We start from the raw sequence: 17,034 nt of genomic DNA on the forward strand, positions 1-17,034 counted from the left end.
GCACTGAAAATCAATAACATCAGAAATTCAAATTCAAAGCAATGCAGTCATAGTATTACAAAGCCCCAAAACGCATCACTGCTTCAAACTCTATTATAACATGAGCATGCAAATAACATAAATCATCTAAAAACTAGAAAGGGTAAAATAAAATAAGAATATAAACTAAGTCAGCTAAACAGTAATACAACAACTAATCTCACCAAAGAGATCCCTAGATACGCACAAAATATCTCAAATAGTAGGAAGCACATACCAACGCAGCTAGCAGCTTTCTTCAGAGCTTGATGAGTTAAGATCTCGTCTAATATACGTGTAATTATGGTGTTTTCTGCAGTTAACGTTTCTAAAACCCAGGTCAGTAAAGATCCGTCAGTGAAACAGTCTAAAGACGAGCAAGAGATTCTGAAGATCGCTGAAGTTCAGAAGAAGCTTCTTTTAGCAGCAATAGACTCTGCTGATCACAGCTCTAAAACTGGAGGTACGTTGGAACTTGGAATGTTGTTTAGGGGGAGAGGAATGTTGTTTAGAGGGGGTTATGTTGTTAATTTTAAGATAGTACTTTACTAAACTGTTAAGAGTAGGACCGGCAATATGAATTGAGCTCTTTAACCCCTAACCCGTCCAATATCAAATATTTAATCACGTGACACTAATCTGTGATCACGTGACACTAACCTGTGATCACGTGACACTAACCTGTGATCACGTGACACTAACCTGTGATCACGTGACACTAACCTGTGATCACGTGACACTAACCTGTGATCACGCGACACTAACCTGTGATCACGTGACACTAACCTGTGATCACGTGACACTAACCTGTGATCACGTGACACTAACCTGTGATCACGTGACACTAACCTGTGATCACGTGACACTAACCTGTGATCACGTGACACTAACCTGTGATCACGTGACACTAACCTGTGATCACGTGACACTAACCTGTGATCACGTGACACTAACCTGTGATCACGTGACACTAACCTGTGATCACGTGACACTAACCTGTGATCACGTGACACTAACCTGTGATCACGTGACACTAACCTGTGATCACGTGACACTAACCTGTGATCACGTGACACTAACCTGTGATCACGTGACACTAACCTGTGATCACGTGACACTAACCTGTGATCACGTGACACTAACCTGTGATCACGTGACACTAACCTGCGATCACGTGACACTAACCTGTGATCACGTGACACTAACCTGTGATCACGTGACACTAACCTGTGATCACGTGACACTAACCTGTGATCACGTGACACTAACCTGTGATCACGTGACACTAACTTGTGATCACGTGACACTAACTTGTGATCACGTGACACTAACTTGTGACCCTCCAATCAGGCTACATAGTTTACTCGACCTGCAGTGTGTTAGTCCAGGAGAACGAGTGGGTCGTGGACTACGTTCTCAAGAGAAGACATGTGAAACTGGTACCACTGGGTCTGGACATCGGCAAAGCGGGGTTCACAAGGTAAGTGAAACTGGTAATAATGGGGTTGAAATTGGGAAAGATTTATTTATTTATTAATTAACGAAGTAAGATCAGGAAATTAATCTGATCTACGATTATTTTACCATAAATAAAGTTTCTGTTTTTGATTGAATAATTCCTCCCAGGATCAACAAGTACAGATTTGATAAGTCCATGTCCCTCACTAAGAGATATTACCCCCACACTCATAATATGGACGGGTTCTTCGTGGCTAAATTTAAGAAAACATCTAATGCTATCAAAAGTGAGTGTTATCTTTAACTAGTATCTTACTATTTATTATACTTGGTTTTGTGTTTAGGCTTGTGTTTAAATTTAAACTTGGTGTGATCTTGCGGAATAGCAGTAATTAGCAGTACTGTTGCTTTAAGATATATTACAATTTTCACAAGAAAATTAGTATACATTTCTTAGTAATATTTACAAAAAATAACTCAAATAAACTTCTTTTGATAAGTTTACAAATTCTTAACTATTTCAGCTGTTAAGGACGATTCACCAGAAGTCAAACTATCAGACGATGAAGATGAAGAAGATGATGAAGACATGAATGATGATGTTGTAGATGGTGACGAAGAGATGGAAGGTGGTTTAACCGATACAGACGAAGAAGATGAAAGTAAGGATGCAGGTCCTAAAGATGAGGAAATGGAGTGTATTACCGAGACCAAGGAAAACGGAACTGAGGAAGAGAATTCAGAAAAAGCCGACCAGGAAAAATCAGAGGAAGTCAGTTCAGTGCAACCTAAGAAATTGAAACGGAAGAAAAAGAAAACTAAAAATGCCACTTAGATTTGTTAAGTTTTACGGGATTTGTCTGATTTATAATACACCTGGGATCTGTCTGATATGTTTCATTTTCACCAGATTTTCTCGCTCTTTGTTCCCAAACATGATCAAGGTGGGGGCTTTGACTTTGAGACTTTGAGTTTTAAAACCTATAATTTATTATGTAATTTATTTGCTTTTAACGACCGTTTACGTTTTAGAAATAATTTGTTTCATTGTCTTTAAACCAGTTTTCATCTTAGAGGTGTAAATTAAAGAAAGGCTTTAAACCTGAAAGGAAGCTTTTGTCATAATATCCTAAAAAGTTAGGTTAACCAAGTTTTGAGCTCATAATTTCGCGGTTAATGAGCACATCAGTGTAATTGTAACGTTAAAATTTAACACAATAGTCTCATCAGTCATTATATTTGAACTTATATATATAGTTCAAACTCACCGAGTTACACAATAACATTCTGTGCTCTACTGCTGCACTGTAGTTTCAACTATTTAGCGAGCTCGCCGGCCCAATTATCACCGTATTTATCCCCATCTCACAAGTTCGAACCAATCATGATACCTAACAAGGCTGTGAAGCTCTCCATATTTGGTGAGGTGAGGGTATGTTATTACCATATTAATTATTAGGTGGTTAACTTCTCCCAGAATAGTGTAACTACTAGAGCAGCTAATCCAGGGTGCTGTACAGCTGCTGGGGACTGTGATGAGAGGTTGATTTAGATTTCGAAAAAGACCAGAACTTTTTGTTGATAAGATTTCTGTTATCATCATCTTCAAAGTTTGCGTCCAATTTTGCATCAACGAGATTTTTAAAATCCCTCCTAGCTTTGGAAAATTTTAATTATCTATTTGGATTAGAAGACTGTTTCCATTCGTCATGTAGTCGTTCTTTTTTTCTACATAAACTAAAGACATCTGAGTCAAACCATGGGGGTTGAAATTCGGGGAGACAGATATCTTAGGAATATGGGAATCACAATGAGAAGTGAATATAGTATTGAAAACTGACCAGGCCTCTTCGACTGGCTTACCACTAAGTAGATATTCTCAGTTTTCAGAATTTAATGTATTATTTAAATTGGTCCAATTGGCCCTTTTGAAGCTATAGATTTTTCGTTTGGTACATTTTTCTTATAGCGTTAAGTCTTATGTCCAATCTTGAAAAATAAATAAATTATAAAAAACCTCTCTTATATTCACAATACTATTTACCCCCTTTACTATTTACCCCCTTTACTATTTACCCCCTTTACTATTTACCCCCCTTACTGTTTACCCCCATTCTAATTCGATGTTAAAGATGACAGGAATAAAAAATAGTTATATGGAGGTTTTTAAGAAATTTGCGCAAAATACGCGCCAGCATGTTATACGAAATTAGGTAAAAACCCCAAAATCGCCATATTCAGGTGCCTTAAAAACCATGTTAAAATTGAGTTAGAGATCTGAAACTTTGCAGGGCGTCTAGACCTTGTCCAAATCGACTGTAAACAAAATTTCATGTTTCAGCAGTATCGGCAAGTGGGTTTTCTGGAACCCCTGTTTTGCAACAGATTGTCGTGAAGGATATATATATATATTTCATGGCTGGACTTCTACACAATAAAAGAAAGCGGTTGTGATTAGATCTTCGAAAGTCTTTGCATCGTTTATTTACATCAATTCTGAGAAATTATATCATTAAAGTAACTACAACAAATACGAATCATATACAATTGAGAATAAATACAAACTAAAAGCAGTGGGAAAATCTGATGAACTGAAATTTAAAAAAGAAACTGAAAGCCGTTAAAAATGTACTCTTATCTTATCTCTTATCTAAATACTGATAACTGATTCTCGGAAAATCACTTAAAATCACAACAAAAACCTGTAAAATTTATATTTAAGTAAAAAATGTAATATGCACGTCTCTGGAATAATGGTATAACTAAATAAAATCTACAAAATATACTAAAACTAAAACTAAGCTCCGGCAGATTTAAAAAGTAGATGGTTACTATCAAGGGTGTTCATACCCCCAAACCGTTCAAGGGTTTTCAATTGGGTCTGGTAGAACCCCTCTCTAGCTTCCATAGCCTTTTCTTTGTCTGCTTTACTAATATTAGGCTCAAATACTAAAGCGTCTACTATAATGACAGAAAGGTGCTTACTAAGTGAGGAATTATAGCAGGCTATGGTACTAAAATCTAAATCATGATCAATATCTAAAAAATGGTTAACTAATTTACAACTTCTTATACCTTTCTTTATGTGACTCTTATGGTTAGAGAATCTCTTAGGGAGATTTGAGGTAGTATAACCGACATACGACTGTTTACAAGTCTTACACTCCATTAAATAAATGAGGTTATAACTCTGACAAGATATATACTTAGTTATAGGGAAAACTTGTTTAGAATGGTGACTACTAAAATTGGAACAGGGGGACAGGAAATTTTGCTTACAAACATAACATTTACCACAAGCATGGCACCCTGGGTCGACAGCCCCGGGAACCGCCCTTAGACTTTCGGAGTCTGGTTCCTGGATCTGGCTTGCAGTTGTTTCTCTCTCATTATCACAGTTTAAAGTTCCACTGGCACGGTACTTATTGTGTACAAGCATGCCACCGATAGTTTGATTCTTTCGATGACTCACGAATACACTGTCCGCACGTACCAGCTTCTTCAGGGCCGGATCAAGGTTGAGAAGGTGCTTATACTTATGGATAATGCCCCCCATGTTGGGAAGTGCTGGATTTTGATCCATCACCATGGGTATTACTATTATATGTATGTATAGACGCTTTGGCAGTCAATTGTAGCCTACATTTAAGTGTCCGTAGACTCAAAAGTATAAATGATACAGTCATCTCGAACCACAGGTTTTAAAGATAATCGTTTAAGCTTTAGTTTAGATTGTATTGAAAAATAATTTAAGGTCGTCATCATCACTTGATGACGTCATCAAATTAAGTGTTTTTAAAACTTGATTTTTGACAAAGTAACAACTTTTCAAATCGATTTTACACCACTAAGAAGTAATTTTATTCAAAATCTGAGGACATTATCATCTTAGATAATTGTTCAAGCATTCCGAAAATCTACCGGAAAATTTTCCTACCTTGCTCCTTCATAAAGATATTTGCTATTGAAGTTAGCGCTTTTTTGAAGAATAATTTTATAAAAACACAAAAGTTGTGAATTAGTATTCTCTGGTGTTGGGCCATCCCTTGGATTGTGGAGCTCAATTTTGCTTCCTAAAGGTCTAAATTGTGTTATAGGCTAGTTTTAAAGTTGAAAATCGAAAAGTTGCACACGTGGGGTCACGCCCAAATTGATTTAAAATTGCTAAAATCACTGAAAATTGTTATTTTCATGATTTTTATCAACTTTGGAGTCCCGTTGTGATCCAAGTTCTTTTTGAAATCTTCTGAAACTTTGCATGCTTATCAAACTATATATAAAATACCACTATGCAAAAATTTACGGTGATTCATTGTTGTATGCGCACGGAACGTTCGCTCAAAGTTTGCACGTGCGAAAGGTGATAATTGTGCTCCTGTATGATTTCGTTTAGATTCTACTTTTCCACAACAGTAGAACAATATATTATATGAATTTGATACCAACTTGAAAGAATTTAAATTGACATATTCAGTCAATGATCGACAGATATGCTACTTCAAACACAAGGAAATGTTTTAAGGCAATTTTAAAGCGTTGAAATTACATCCTTATAATTATTAACTTACAACTTATTAATTAAGTTATCAGTTGACCCTGACATTGAACAAAAAGAGATGATCGTTTACCAAAACTCATAATAAATAATTATGGGTATAGTTATATCTGTTACTGGAAACTGGTGTAAACACTAATTGATAACCGAAACTAGAATGTCGAGTTCACGCTTTTACAATTTTCAAACTCGAAATACGTCTACTAAGTGACTTAAGATAAGGTTGACGAAAACTGTGACGTTATGGTTCCTCACAACTATGACGTAAATTGATTAGTAACAAGTTAAATTCCATTGCTTATCGCCTTACAAAATACCCCCGACAATTCTCGCCTACGTCAGAGATAACCTGTTAGTGTTGAATTCTCATGGGTATCTTTGTTAGACATGTAAAATGAAACCTATATGGACCGTGGTGTTAATTTTTTAGTACAAATTACGTAACAGCAAGAGTACTGATAAACCATATATGGTGGCGATTCAAGAACAAACTTTTAATTTTATAATGTCGTCATATAATTACTGATGATGTGTGACGCGATTGTGACGCAAAGTGACGCAAAATGTTGGGAGTTTCCTGGCAGTTAATTAAGCTCTACCAGATTGTAGCATGAAGTATAAAAACCCACCTGTCGCCTCAGTGCTATAAAGATTTTTTCAAGTTGTGTACTTCGTTATAAAAGCTTTGAAATACTTAGTTTGCTCATTTTCCCTTGTAAGTAATGATTTTTGGCCTTGTGTCTGTCTAAGTCAAAAATGATTTCACGGCTTCGCATACACCGGGCACCTTCTTTGTCTGCCTATACGTGGCATAAATGTGAAACAAAATCATATTACTGAAGCTTTATTGCGACCCTTATAACATTATACTTCATTTAATTGATTTGATTATCTTAGTCTTTGCGTCAGTCATTTTCAGTTTTCCAAATAAATTATTTCATACGGTCATGTCACGTGATCGAAACAACATTTTAAACCTGTGTCCTGTTGGCTGTTTGGTGATACGGAGTCAGTGTTCAGAGATGCATGTTTTAAGTTGGTTTTAATTGTCGGGGGCCCTTGCAGTTTGCACTTTTAGAAAAAACCTTATAGCTCGACTGGAGATCGTGGCTAAGCTATAAATGATATCATTGGATCAACTGAAACAAGTTATTTCATAAGTACTAGTTCTGGCTAAATCGCATAATGGCATTATTTTCTTCTGGAATTTTATGATGTCCGTTAACATAATATTCGGTAAAATCACATATGATAAGTAAAGGGGTTGTCCTCTTTTTTCATCCGTATACTGTTAAATATATAAAGATAGGAGATTTTCAGTAACCAATAATTTATTTTATGTAGTGGATAACATTTGCATCGTGCAATAGCTGACATGTCAGGACCCAGAGCTCAACTTATAACGGCCTGTTCAGAGAGAATAAAAATCCAGGTATGTCCAATTATAATTATATCGACAGAATACTGCATCGTATTTATATTCATAGCAGACATTTATTATATAGGTATAATAATTGTAGTTTTGAGTAAACATTTTTGTTGCACATTTTGTTCAAACTTTGTGTCTATGTGTACTCGTTGAGTTATTGAGTACTACCCAAGACTCACGCATAGCAGTTGATAATACAACATTCCATTTCCAATGCTAGAGAGTCACGGAATTCATTACGCATAGTATTGGTACAAATAATGGTGAGCAGTGCATCTGTATAAGCTGTCTAGTACAAACTCCAGTGGTTTCAGGCTGGGTGAGTAAACTCTCAACTATATAGATTTTCATTTTGTAAGTTTTCGTAAATTTAAGGGACCATAGTTATATGTTATAAATCTTTGTATATATTTTGGTCTTGTGTAAATGTAATTGAAATACATTGCAGATGTTCAGCTTCTTTGAATTTTAAAATTATAAAGTACCGTAGTGTCATTGAAACTATCCTGATGGTGTTGCTGTATCTATATTTCATAGTAAAAATATATTAGAAGCTCCTGAATTTTCAGAATATGGACAGTGATATTGATTATTAATTGAATTATTACAACCTCTTTGTCTAAATCAGTTAACACTTTTTCAAAAAGGTGACACTCGTTTAATTATAATAATTTTTCAGGGGATTGAAAATGAAAACATACTTGAAAATTATGAAAACGAGTTTCCGCCACTTATCGAAGCTGAACTTGCACCTAAACCCCATAATCAGGTTTTTAATGACAAAATCACAATTATTTTATCATGTTGTTGCACGGTTAATTGGCTGTATTGTGGATAAATATTTTATTTCCGGAAAAAATATTTGAAGACGTTTTATAAATAGCATGTTTTACAGGAACTTTGGAGTCAAGTTGTCTCAAATCCAACACTCATTTATGGGTTGGCATCCTCTGAAGCTCCTGAAAATTGTTATGTCCAGAGGGTGAGTAAAACTGTTAATTCAATGATTACCCCATTTTATCGGATCCTTTTTTATTAAATTCAGGTTGCTGTAGACAAAAACACAAAATATATTAGTAATAGTGTCACTCTCGAGTTGATTTAGATTATAAGACAAAGCTTTTTTAAGTCGATGAAAATTACAGGAAAATGATTACTCATGTGAAAAGACGACAACTGGGGTTGGAGTTCTTATACTGAAACAGAAAAACAGTAAATGTAAAACAACACAAGCTCAGAGATTCAAGGAGAAAGAAAAAAAACAAAAAGTTTGTAACTTGACTTTAATATAAAAAAGGCTTATCAAAGTGCGATTACTTCCTTAAAATTAATGATAATAACAATCAATTGATTTTTACTTTCTATACAATTACGATAAGCATTGGCAGGCTTATAAAGCTAAGGTGAGTAAAAACAAACATGGACAATGCAGAACAGAATCCCTATCATTTGGAATTAATTTACACAACGGATTCGAAAGACTAAGCCTACGAGAACAGCTGTGCAACAATTCAAAAAATGTAAGATTATAATTATTTGCATCCATAACTGTTCGTCTCTGACTTGTAATTAATTATCTGACATTTTCTTTTTATTTAGCTGTATAATTGTGCAGCGTAAATCCATTTTAGGTCGCGTAAAATTTACACTTTACCAATACCACATACTTATTTGTCCCGCAGAAGAAAATTGTTTCAAATATATGTTATATCAACATAATATTTACATTAATTATGATATTGTACAAAATTGCAGGAAGAATGTCATTCATACGAAAATAGGACAACAGGGGATGAAGCTGTCGCACCAAAAAAGAAACCCATTAGAAAAACAAGAGCTCAGCGAAACAAAAAGAAAGAAGAAAAACGAAAAGTTTGTAAAATTCATTTTTTGAAATATTGTGATGTTTTTGATTAAATCTTTTTATTGCGCATTCAATGCAGACTAATTGGCACTCCTTCCTAAAGAAATAAATTAGTATACGATGTGTAGCGATTAAAATATATCAAAAGGTACTTAAACATCGATATTGTAACGAATTACATGAAGAACAATTTGCAGGCTAAGGCTTTACAGTTAGAGATACAATTACTAAAGCAGTTTGACGAAATAGAAATTATACAAAGATCAATATCTATCGAAGAAGAAGAAAAACATGAAAAAAGGACTGCAAAAAGAAGAAAGAAAGCAGCTAAAGTAAGTCTAGTCGTGAATTTATTTAAAGCTCATAATTATAATTATTTGCATGACCAACTTCTTATATACGACAACTTGGTTCATTTTGAGGTTTCTTATACTTCATTCCCAGTGCGAAATCATCAAAGACATTAGTGGAGGAGGAACAGACAAACAATTCACAAAGAGTTTCAAAAGAAATTCGAAGAGAAAACGAATAGGAAGGAAATATAAAAAGCAAACTTCTGAGTCTTCCGTACACAAAAAAGGTAAGAAAATGTTATAAGAGTTGTGTTTATAAGTTGAGGATATAATTACTTTTACAATGTGGTGATTTTTTAAAAGAGCAGCTTTCTGTCCGCAGGTCTTATTGATAATTTAGTATTATGATCCTCAATGTCTGGCATTAGAAGGCTTTCGTAACCTTCGAGACTGCTTCGACTTGTTTTAGTCATTATTTTCAATCTACAGCCGCACTTTTCAGCTTTAATTAGAAATATTATAGTTTAACGTGCATGATGCAATCATAGACGTCACAAAATATTCCACAATTTGTTAATTATAATCCCTTCTTTCACTTTGAAATGTTATTTTCATTGCACATTTTCGAAATACATGCCACTTCTAAACACAAAAATAATCAACACATTGGCCAAAAAGTACGCACTGTACGAATTTTTTAATAATTACGTACGCATATTGTTTGAGCTTAAATTATAATATCCGGTCAATTATTACATATTCCACAGTCTCAATATGAACGTAAATCCTCCATGTAACGATACTTAGCCTTTATCTAATACTTTGCGATCAGAAGGTAAACAAAGTCATTAAAAATAGATAAGATCATGTGGGTGCTATCAATCACATTGCTATTTGAATTTTATAAGTTTCTGCGCGAATAGCTAGCCTCGCTGCACAGCTGTAGTATGTGAGGCCAATATATCTTACTACATGTACGATTCGGTACTTTATTATTTTAGATCCCGAGAATGTGAATATATTTGAGACTCGCACCAAATCTTTTCACCAGCCTGTTTGTTATAATCGTAATAATAATAACGATTATATTCTTTATGCAGTTCTTGTTAAAAAATTTCTGTACATTGTATTTCAGATTTGCCCGAAGAAGACAGTCTCGAAAGCAGCAGGAATTCTTCATTCAAAGATAATCAGAGAGATGATCAGCCTTTCGAAAGGGAAAGTGAAAGTGAAAGACAAAGTTCTCCTCCAGATGATGGAATAACAATGGATGTAGAATACTTAATGAATGAGAAGCAAGATGTTAAGGAAAGTCAAAGACAGAGCTCTCCTTCAGATGATGGAATGACAATGGATGAAGAATCCCTAATGAATGAAGAGCAAGATCCTAAGGAAAATGAAAAATATCTACTAAGAAAAATGAAGCGTGCATTAAGAAACATTCGCTATCACTCTTCTCCCGGTGGCAGATCTGCGCTAAACAAAGCAAAAAGCAAGTACCACTCTTCTCCCGGCGGCAAATCTGTGCTAAACAAAGCAAAAAGCCAGTACCACTCTTCTCCCGGCGGCAGATCTGTGCTAAACAAAGCACAAAGTATGTACTTCTCTTCTCCCGGCGGCAGATCTGCACTAAACAAAGCACAAAGTAGGTACCACTCTTCTCCCGGCGGCAAATCTGCACTAAACAAAGCACAAAGTAGGTACCACTCTTCTCCCGGCGGCAGATCTGCACTAAACAAAGCACAAAGTAGGTACTACTCTTCTCCCGGCGGCAAATCTGTGCTAAACAAAGCACAAAGTAGGTACTACTCTTCTCCCGGCGGCAGATCTGCACTAAACAAAGCACAAAGTATGTACTTCTCTTCTCCCGATGGCAGATCTGCGCTAAACAAAGCAAAAAGCCAGTACCACTCTTCTCCCGGCGGCAAATCTGTGCTAAACAAACAAAAAGCCAGTACCACTCTTCTCCCGGCGGCAGATCTGTGCTAAACAAAGCAAAAAGCAAGTACCACTCTTCTCCCGGTGGCAGATCTGCGCTAAACAAAGCAAAAAGCAAGTACCACTCTTCTCCCGGTGGCAGATCTGCGCTAAACAAAGCAAAAAGCCAGTACCACTCTTCTCCCGGCGGCAGATCTGTGCTAAACAAAGCACAAAGCCACTCTTCTCCCGGCGGCAGATCTGTGCTAAACAAAGCACAAAGTAGGTACTACTCTTCTCCCGGCGGCAGATCTGTGCTAAACAAAGCACAAAGTAGGTACCACTCTTCTCCCGGCGGCAGATCTGCACTAAACAAAGCACAAAGTAGGTACTACTCTTCTCCCGGCGGCAGATCTGTGCTAAACAAAGCACAAAGTAGGTACTACTCTTCTCCCGGCGGCAGATCTGCGCTAAACAAAGCACAAAGTAGGTACTACTCTTCTCCCGGCGGCAGATCTGTGCTAAACAAAACACAAAGTATGTACTTCTCTTCTCCCGCCGGCAGATCTGCACTAAACAAAGCACAAAGTAGGTACTACTCTTCTCCCGGCGGCAGATCTGCACTTCATAAAGCAGCTAAGAAATATAAATCAGTCCCACATGTGATCGATCGAAATAAGGAAGGACAAAAACCAGATACCAGGCAAAAACGGAAGGATTATGAAGATTCGAAGAAAGAAAAACTGTCGCAGTCTAGAAGAACTCGGTATCGCCGAAGCAGATTGTTTGAAGAATTTGGGGACGATTTTGACGATGACATAGATTATTGCTTGAAAAGGAAGCAGGCCATGAAACAGATAAGGACGCACATGACCCGCAACAATAAAAAATTGCAATTCCTGTTACACAAGGAGAGGATCAAGGGATTCAGAAAAAGTGTCTTCCTCCCCAATCTTCCCTATGTTTCAAAAAGAGGAACTTTCAAATCAAAAACGTTCATGAGGTCAAAGAGCAGGATGACATGGAAAAATGCCGTTATTCGATTGATGATGGAGCATTTGAATGATCAATTTACCAACAGCATCATTAAAAAATGGTACCCGTCTCTCAATTTTAAAGGAAAAACAAACCATTACAAAAAGAATTTTGTCGCATCACAGCTTCAGAGGAGAATTTTGAACAGCCGTGATCTGTGGATCAAAGTTTTGTATGGCCGTTGTCATAAGTTGAACTTGACATCGGAGCAGCTTCTTAACAAAGAAAAGTTGGACACATCTGAGACTGAAGAGAAGCGCCATGACAGCATCCTTGGCTATAAATGTCACAGAAAAGGTACGGAACCTTACTTTCCTATGTACAGCTTTCTCAGTGGGGAGCCATTCACATTTCGTTACAACAAGGCTTCAAAGAAGAGCAGAGAGGAAACGAGAAAAAGTGAACGATGTACTACCGACTGCATTCCTGCTGGGGGTTTTGCAGTAACTCGCTTCAAAGACTTCTTGGCAAGTTGCAAAAATTTAGAAGTGAGAAATTCCAGAACCTTCGTTCAGGAGTCAAACAAGTGTGGCAATTTCAAAGCAAATGAAATCTACAGCTTGATAGTCGAGCAGCGTAATCATCCCGAAATCTGTTTAAGGAGGGAGGCGAAGAACAAGTGCTCAAGTGACTTAGTTCTGCTGAGACAATTGAGCGTCCACTCCAAAAATGCTCGATCTATCTATAAGACTGTCAATGAAATGAAAACAGCCGACCAATTTGTGTCAGACTTGGATACGGCAACTGCAACAGGGGATATCGAGTATTTGATTAAACTGCTGCAATACGAACCCCTGATTGCAGAAAAAACATTCAGGTTGAGAGACCGGAACAAATCATTAATGAGCAGTTTATGGAAGAAAACTTTCCTAAACAGTATTTAGAATTTCTGACTGCAGTCAACGCCAACCATACAGTGCCTTGCATTTCTTGTCGAAGGCTGACTGAGGATGATCCTAAGAAATGCAAGACCATAACATCTCGATGGAAGAAGGTGAACATCGTCAACTCAGAATACATGCTTCTTCTGCACTATCTGCAGTCAGATGAATGGCTTAAAATGGGAGGTGTTTATGTTGACACGTTGGTGGGCAAAAGAATTTGCAACTACTGTCACACTAAAATGGACAAAGGGGAAGTTCCACGGATATCAGTGAGGAACGGGATGAACGAAGGGATCGTTCCCATGGAAATAGCTGATTTGTCCCAGTTTGAGTGTATGTTCATTCGACAAATTTCAATGTTCCAAACGTTTTTGAAGCTGGGACCAAGTGTTGGAAATCGGCCGAACAATGAAAAAATGGCGGCAGTCAAAGGATTTAGTGTCCACATCCCGGTCCCAATACAGGCGAACGTTGAGCAATTAGCGGGAGGAGTGCCTCATGGACTGTTGAATCCAAAGAATTTTATTGTCCTTCATGGTCTGCCAAACAAAAACAGGAAGGTTTGGCAATCTTTGATTAATGTGGAGAAAGTCATTAAAGCAATAAAATGGCTCGTGAAGAACAACCCTCTTTATGAAAAAATAAACGTTCCAACAAAGGGTGAGATTCTTGACATGATGTGTGAGGTTGATAGTGATATTGAAGATGGAGAGGGAGCGATTCCAAAAGACTTCTTTGATAGCTTTGATTGCTCTGACAATAAGAAAGCTCAAGATCCCTCCGATTCATCCTCTGCTACTTCTAGCGCTGGTTCGAGTATCAAACCGTCTACTAAGAGAGCTTGCCATAAGAACAGTTACACGTCTGAAGACATGGACATGTCATTGCCTGAAATGCTACCTGCGGAAAAGAAAGAAGATGTTGCCGATATAAATGACGAATATCTTGACAATTTATGTGAAATGGAAAGCGGCAGCAACGATGATAAATCAAGCAATAGCTCCATATTTTCACTTCGTAGTACATTGAAAAAATCAGCTAAATTACCTAATGACTCAACAGACATGGAAAGTGATATCAGTGTTGATGAGGAACCACGCCAATCATGTGACAGTGAAATTAGTTTCAATGAGAATGAGACCATAGATAAGGGCGGTAATTGTCATATAAAACCGTTCAAGAGCGTGACCAGTGTCGACTTTAAAGACATGGAATTGAGTCTTGACGAAGAAGATCCCTCCTATAAGAGTTTATGGAAGTTTTCTGCAACAGTCAGCAATGAAGAAATGGCCCGGATAAAAAATATCTCTAGTAGTAACAGCAGGAGGAAGTTGATTGCGCTAAAATGTGTGGTGCATATGGCTAGGATGCTAAACAGCAATGGTTCCCTCTGCGTTCGTTGCCATCAAGATGTCAAAAATTACAGAGATAGAGTCATTAATCTGTTGCGATTGGGAAAGAACACACTAGGCTACCAGCTGCTTCACATCCAAGCGATCCTAACGTCGTTTGCAAAGATGAGATCAGCATTGCTTGCAGAAGATGACTCGATCAAAACCAACAAGTGCTCCTTCTGTGTCCTAAATAAAGTCTCTGAAAATCCCCTCAAGAAGAAAGCTAGGCGTAACACAAAAGGCAGCGTAAAAGCAGTTTCGAATAGCCATCAATTGAGAGCAAGCTGGGGAGCCAAATTTTTTTATAGCACAAAAGTAAAAACCTTGTCCCTGTTAGATTCTATGAAAGAGGAAAGGCAGTTATGTGACGGATGCTACGAGGACGTTGAGAAAAAGTCAAGCAAAGGCATATCACACTTTACGAAACCCTCACGATCTCTAACACTCAAATACAAAAAAGGTCTACAGCTTTGTATGACTCGTACTGTGAAGTACAGGGGCTATATGCAAATGCTAATGATAATGAGGTCACGTAGAGATGGTATGTGCATAAAGTGTGATCACCATATTTCCCTCTGCCAGGATATCCTCGATAAGAGGTTCGAGGATTTGGAATTACCTGCAGAGGAAATGAAATGTTCTGAGGTTATCGGCTTGAAAGATAAGGAAGAAACTAGGCTTCTCACGGAGAACTTCCCTGAAAATATTTCTGCTAAAGAAAGGTCCACTTTAAGATCCAAAACAAGTTCTATAGCGACCATATTCTTCGCCATATTGGCATCGCTTTAGTCAAGTCCATCCATTGTCAACATTGCAAGAAACATCTCAAAGCAACTATAGCAGCCTTTAAAAGACTCGCGAAGTACAAAAAGCCGTCATCTAAGAATCAACCCGTAAATCTTGAAGACTGTGATCCCAGTGTACTCCAAAGTTTAGACGTTTTCTACTCTGAGCGATTGGCAAACTCACTTTTACATGGGTGCTGCTTCAAGTGCGAGAAATCACTCGACTTAATTGGAGGCGGAACAGAAAGTAGTGATGATTCCTCTGATATGACATCAGCTTCAGGTTCATCTGCCAAGATTTCTTCAGCAGCAGAGGAGTATTCAAGTCCAAATATTTTCTTCGAGGACGTGAAATCAGATGATGGAGATAAAAAGGGGTCTAAGAAAATGATGGAAGAGATGACTGAGGAAGACTACAAGAACTTAATCGAAGAATTCACTGTCACTGGTATGGATATCCTTGATGATAATCCTGAGTTAATGGATGATCTATACAGGTTGTTGAGATTAGATGATGATCCTGTAGATCTGACAGACACAAAGCTGGACCTGCTGGCTTTTCCTGAGATCTTCAGCTGGGGTGTTGGTGGAAGGAAGGGTTTTAGAGGCGAAGAAGCGAAGCCCTTGCAATACGAAAAGTGTAGACTGATGTCCAGCAATGGGCCAACTCGAAGAAATGTACAGCATTTGTTTCACTTAGCAGGGGAGAATGAGCGTAGAAAAATCCGTTCTAGCATCTTCGCCACGCTAAAAAATGTACAAGGCATGGGACACCTAGATGCAGCGACTTTGCTCAACAAAATCAAAATGAAAGATCCAACATTATTGAAAAGAATAAACAAAGTATTGAGGTTGGTTCCGAACACACAAGCTTATTGGGAAAGTGCCCGCGCAAAACTTAAAGCGCAAATTGAAAAGTTTGGTCCCCCAACCTTTTTCGCCACATTTAGCCCCAATGAGTAGGACCTAATTCAACATTTAAAAGATGTCAACAGTGACATACCTAATATAGATGACCTGTCTCCTTCTGCTTTGCTGAATAAGGACCCTGTATTGACATCAATTTACATCCACAAAAAGTTTGATGCTCTTTTAAGTTTATAATTGATGCAGAACCTTTGGGGAAGTCAAGTCATACTTTGTGAGACATGAATATCAATCTCGAGGTACTATTCACTTTCACACATTTATTTGGATTGATAAAAGTCCCCTGATCGGCAAAAGTTCTGATGCAGAGGTTGCAAGCTTCATCCAAAAACACATCACTTGCAAACTCCCTGATCCAGTGAATGAAGCAACATTGTTTGATGTAGTGGGTAGCTACCAAAATCATTCGTGTAGACCGTATTGCTTAAGAACATTTAAAAAGACCAAAAATCCTTCAAAGGCCAACAAAACTAGT

The 17,034-nt window shown here is 37.4% G+C and overlaps 2 protein-coding genes and 1 long non-coding RNA gene across 4 annotated transcripts in view; 2 read left to right on the forward strand and 1 right to left on the reverse strand.

Moving 5' to 3' along the window:
- Nucleotides 1-2,333, forward strand: part of LOC134814429 (uncharacterized) — a 112,845-nt gene extending 110,512 nt beyond the window's left edge. For both annotated transcript variants that reach the window (XM_063822540.1, XM_063822541.1), the window contains exons 13-16: nt 358-481; nt 1,369-1,498; nt 1,645-1,763; nt 2,001-2,333. In XM_063822540.1, coding sequence (XP_063678610.1) covers nt 358-481; nt 1,369-1,498; nt 1,645-1,763; nt 2,001-2,311 — 684 coding nt within the window. In that variant the 3' untranslated portion in view covers nt 2,312-2,333. The remainder of the gene's footprint in view (nt 1-357; nt 482-1,368; nt 1,499-1,644; nt 1,764-2,000) is intronic.
- The window catches only part of LOC134814430 (UNC93-like protein MFSD11), a 91,753-nt gene that overhangs the window by 11,039 nt on the left and 63,680 nt on the right, over nt 1-17,034 (reverse strand). The gene's annotated exons all lie outside the window — the stretch shown is intronic.
- On the forward strand, nt 8,108-9,334 carry LOC134814402 (uncharacterized). Its single transcript, XR_010160155.1, has 4 exons — nt 8,108-8,229; nt 8,356-8,728; nt 8,849-8,980; nt 9,216-9,334. It is a non-coding gene; the product is annotated as an uncharacterized LOC134814402 (long non-coding RNA).

This window comes from Bolinopsis microptera, chromosome 4 (genome assembly GCF_026151205.1).
Source record: "Bolinopsis microptera isolate Bmic1 chromosome 4, MBARI_Bmic_1.0, whole genome shotgun sequence".
NCBI lineage: Eukaryota > Metazoa > Ctenophora > Tentaculata > Lobata > Bolinopsidae > Bolinopsis > Bolinopsis microptera.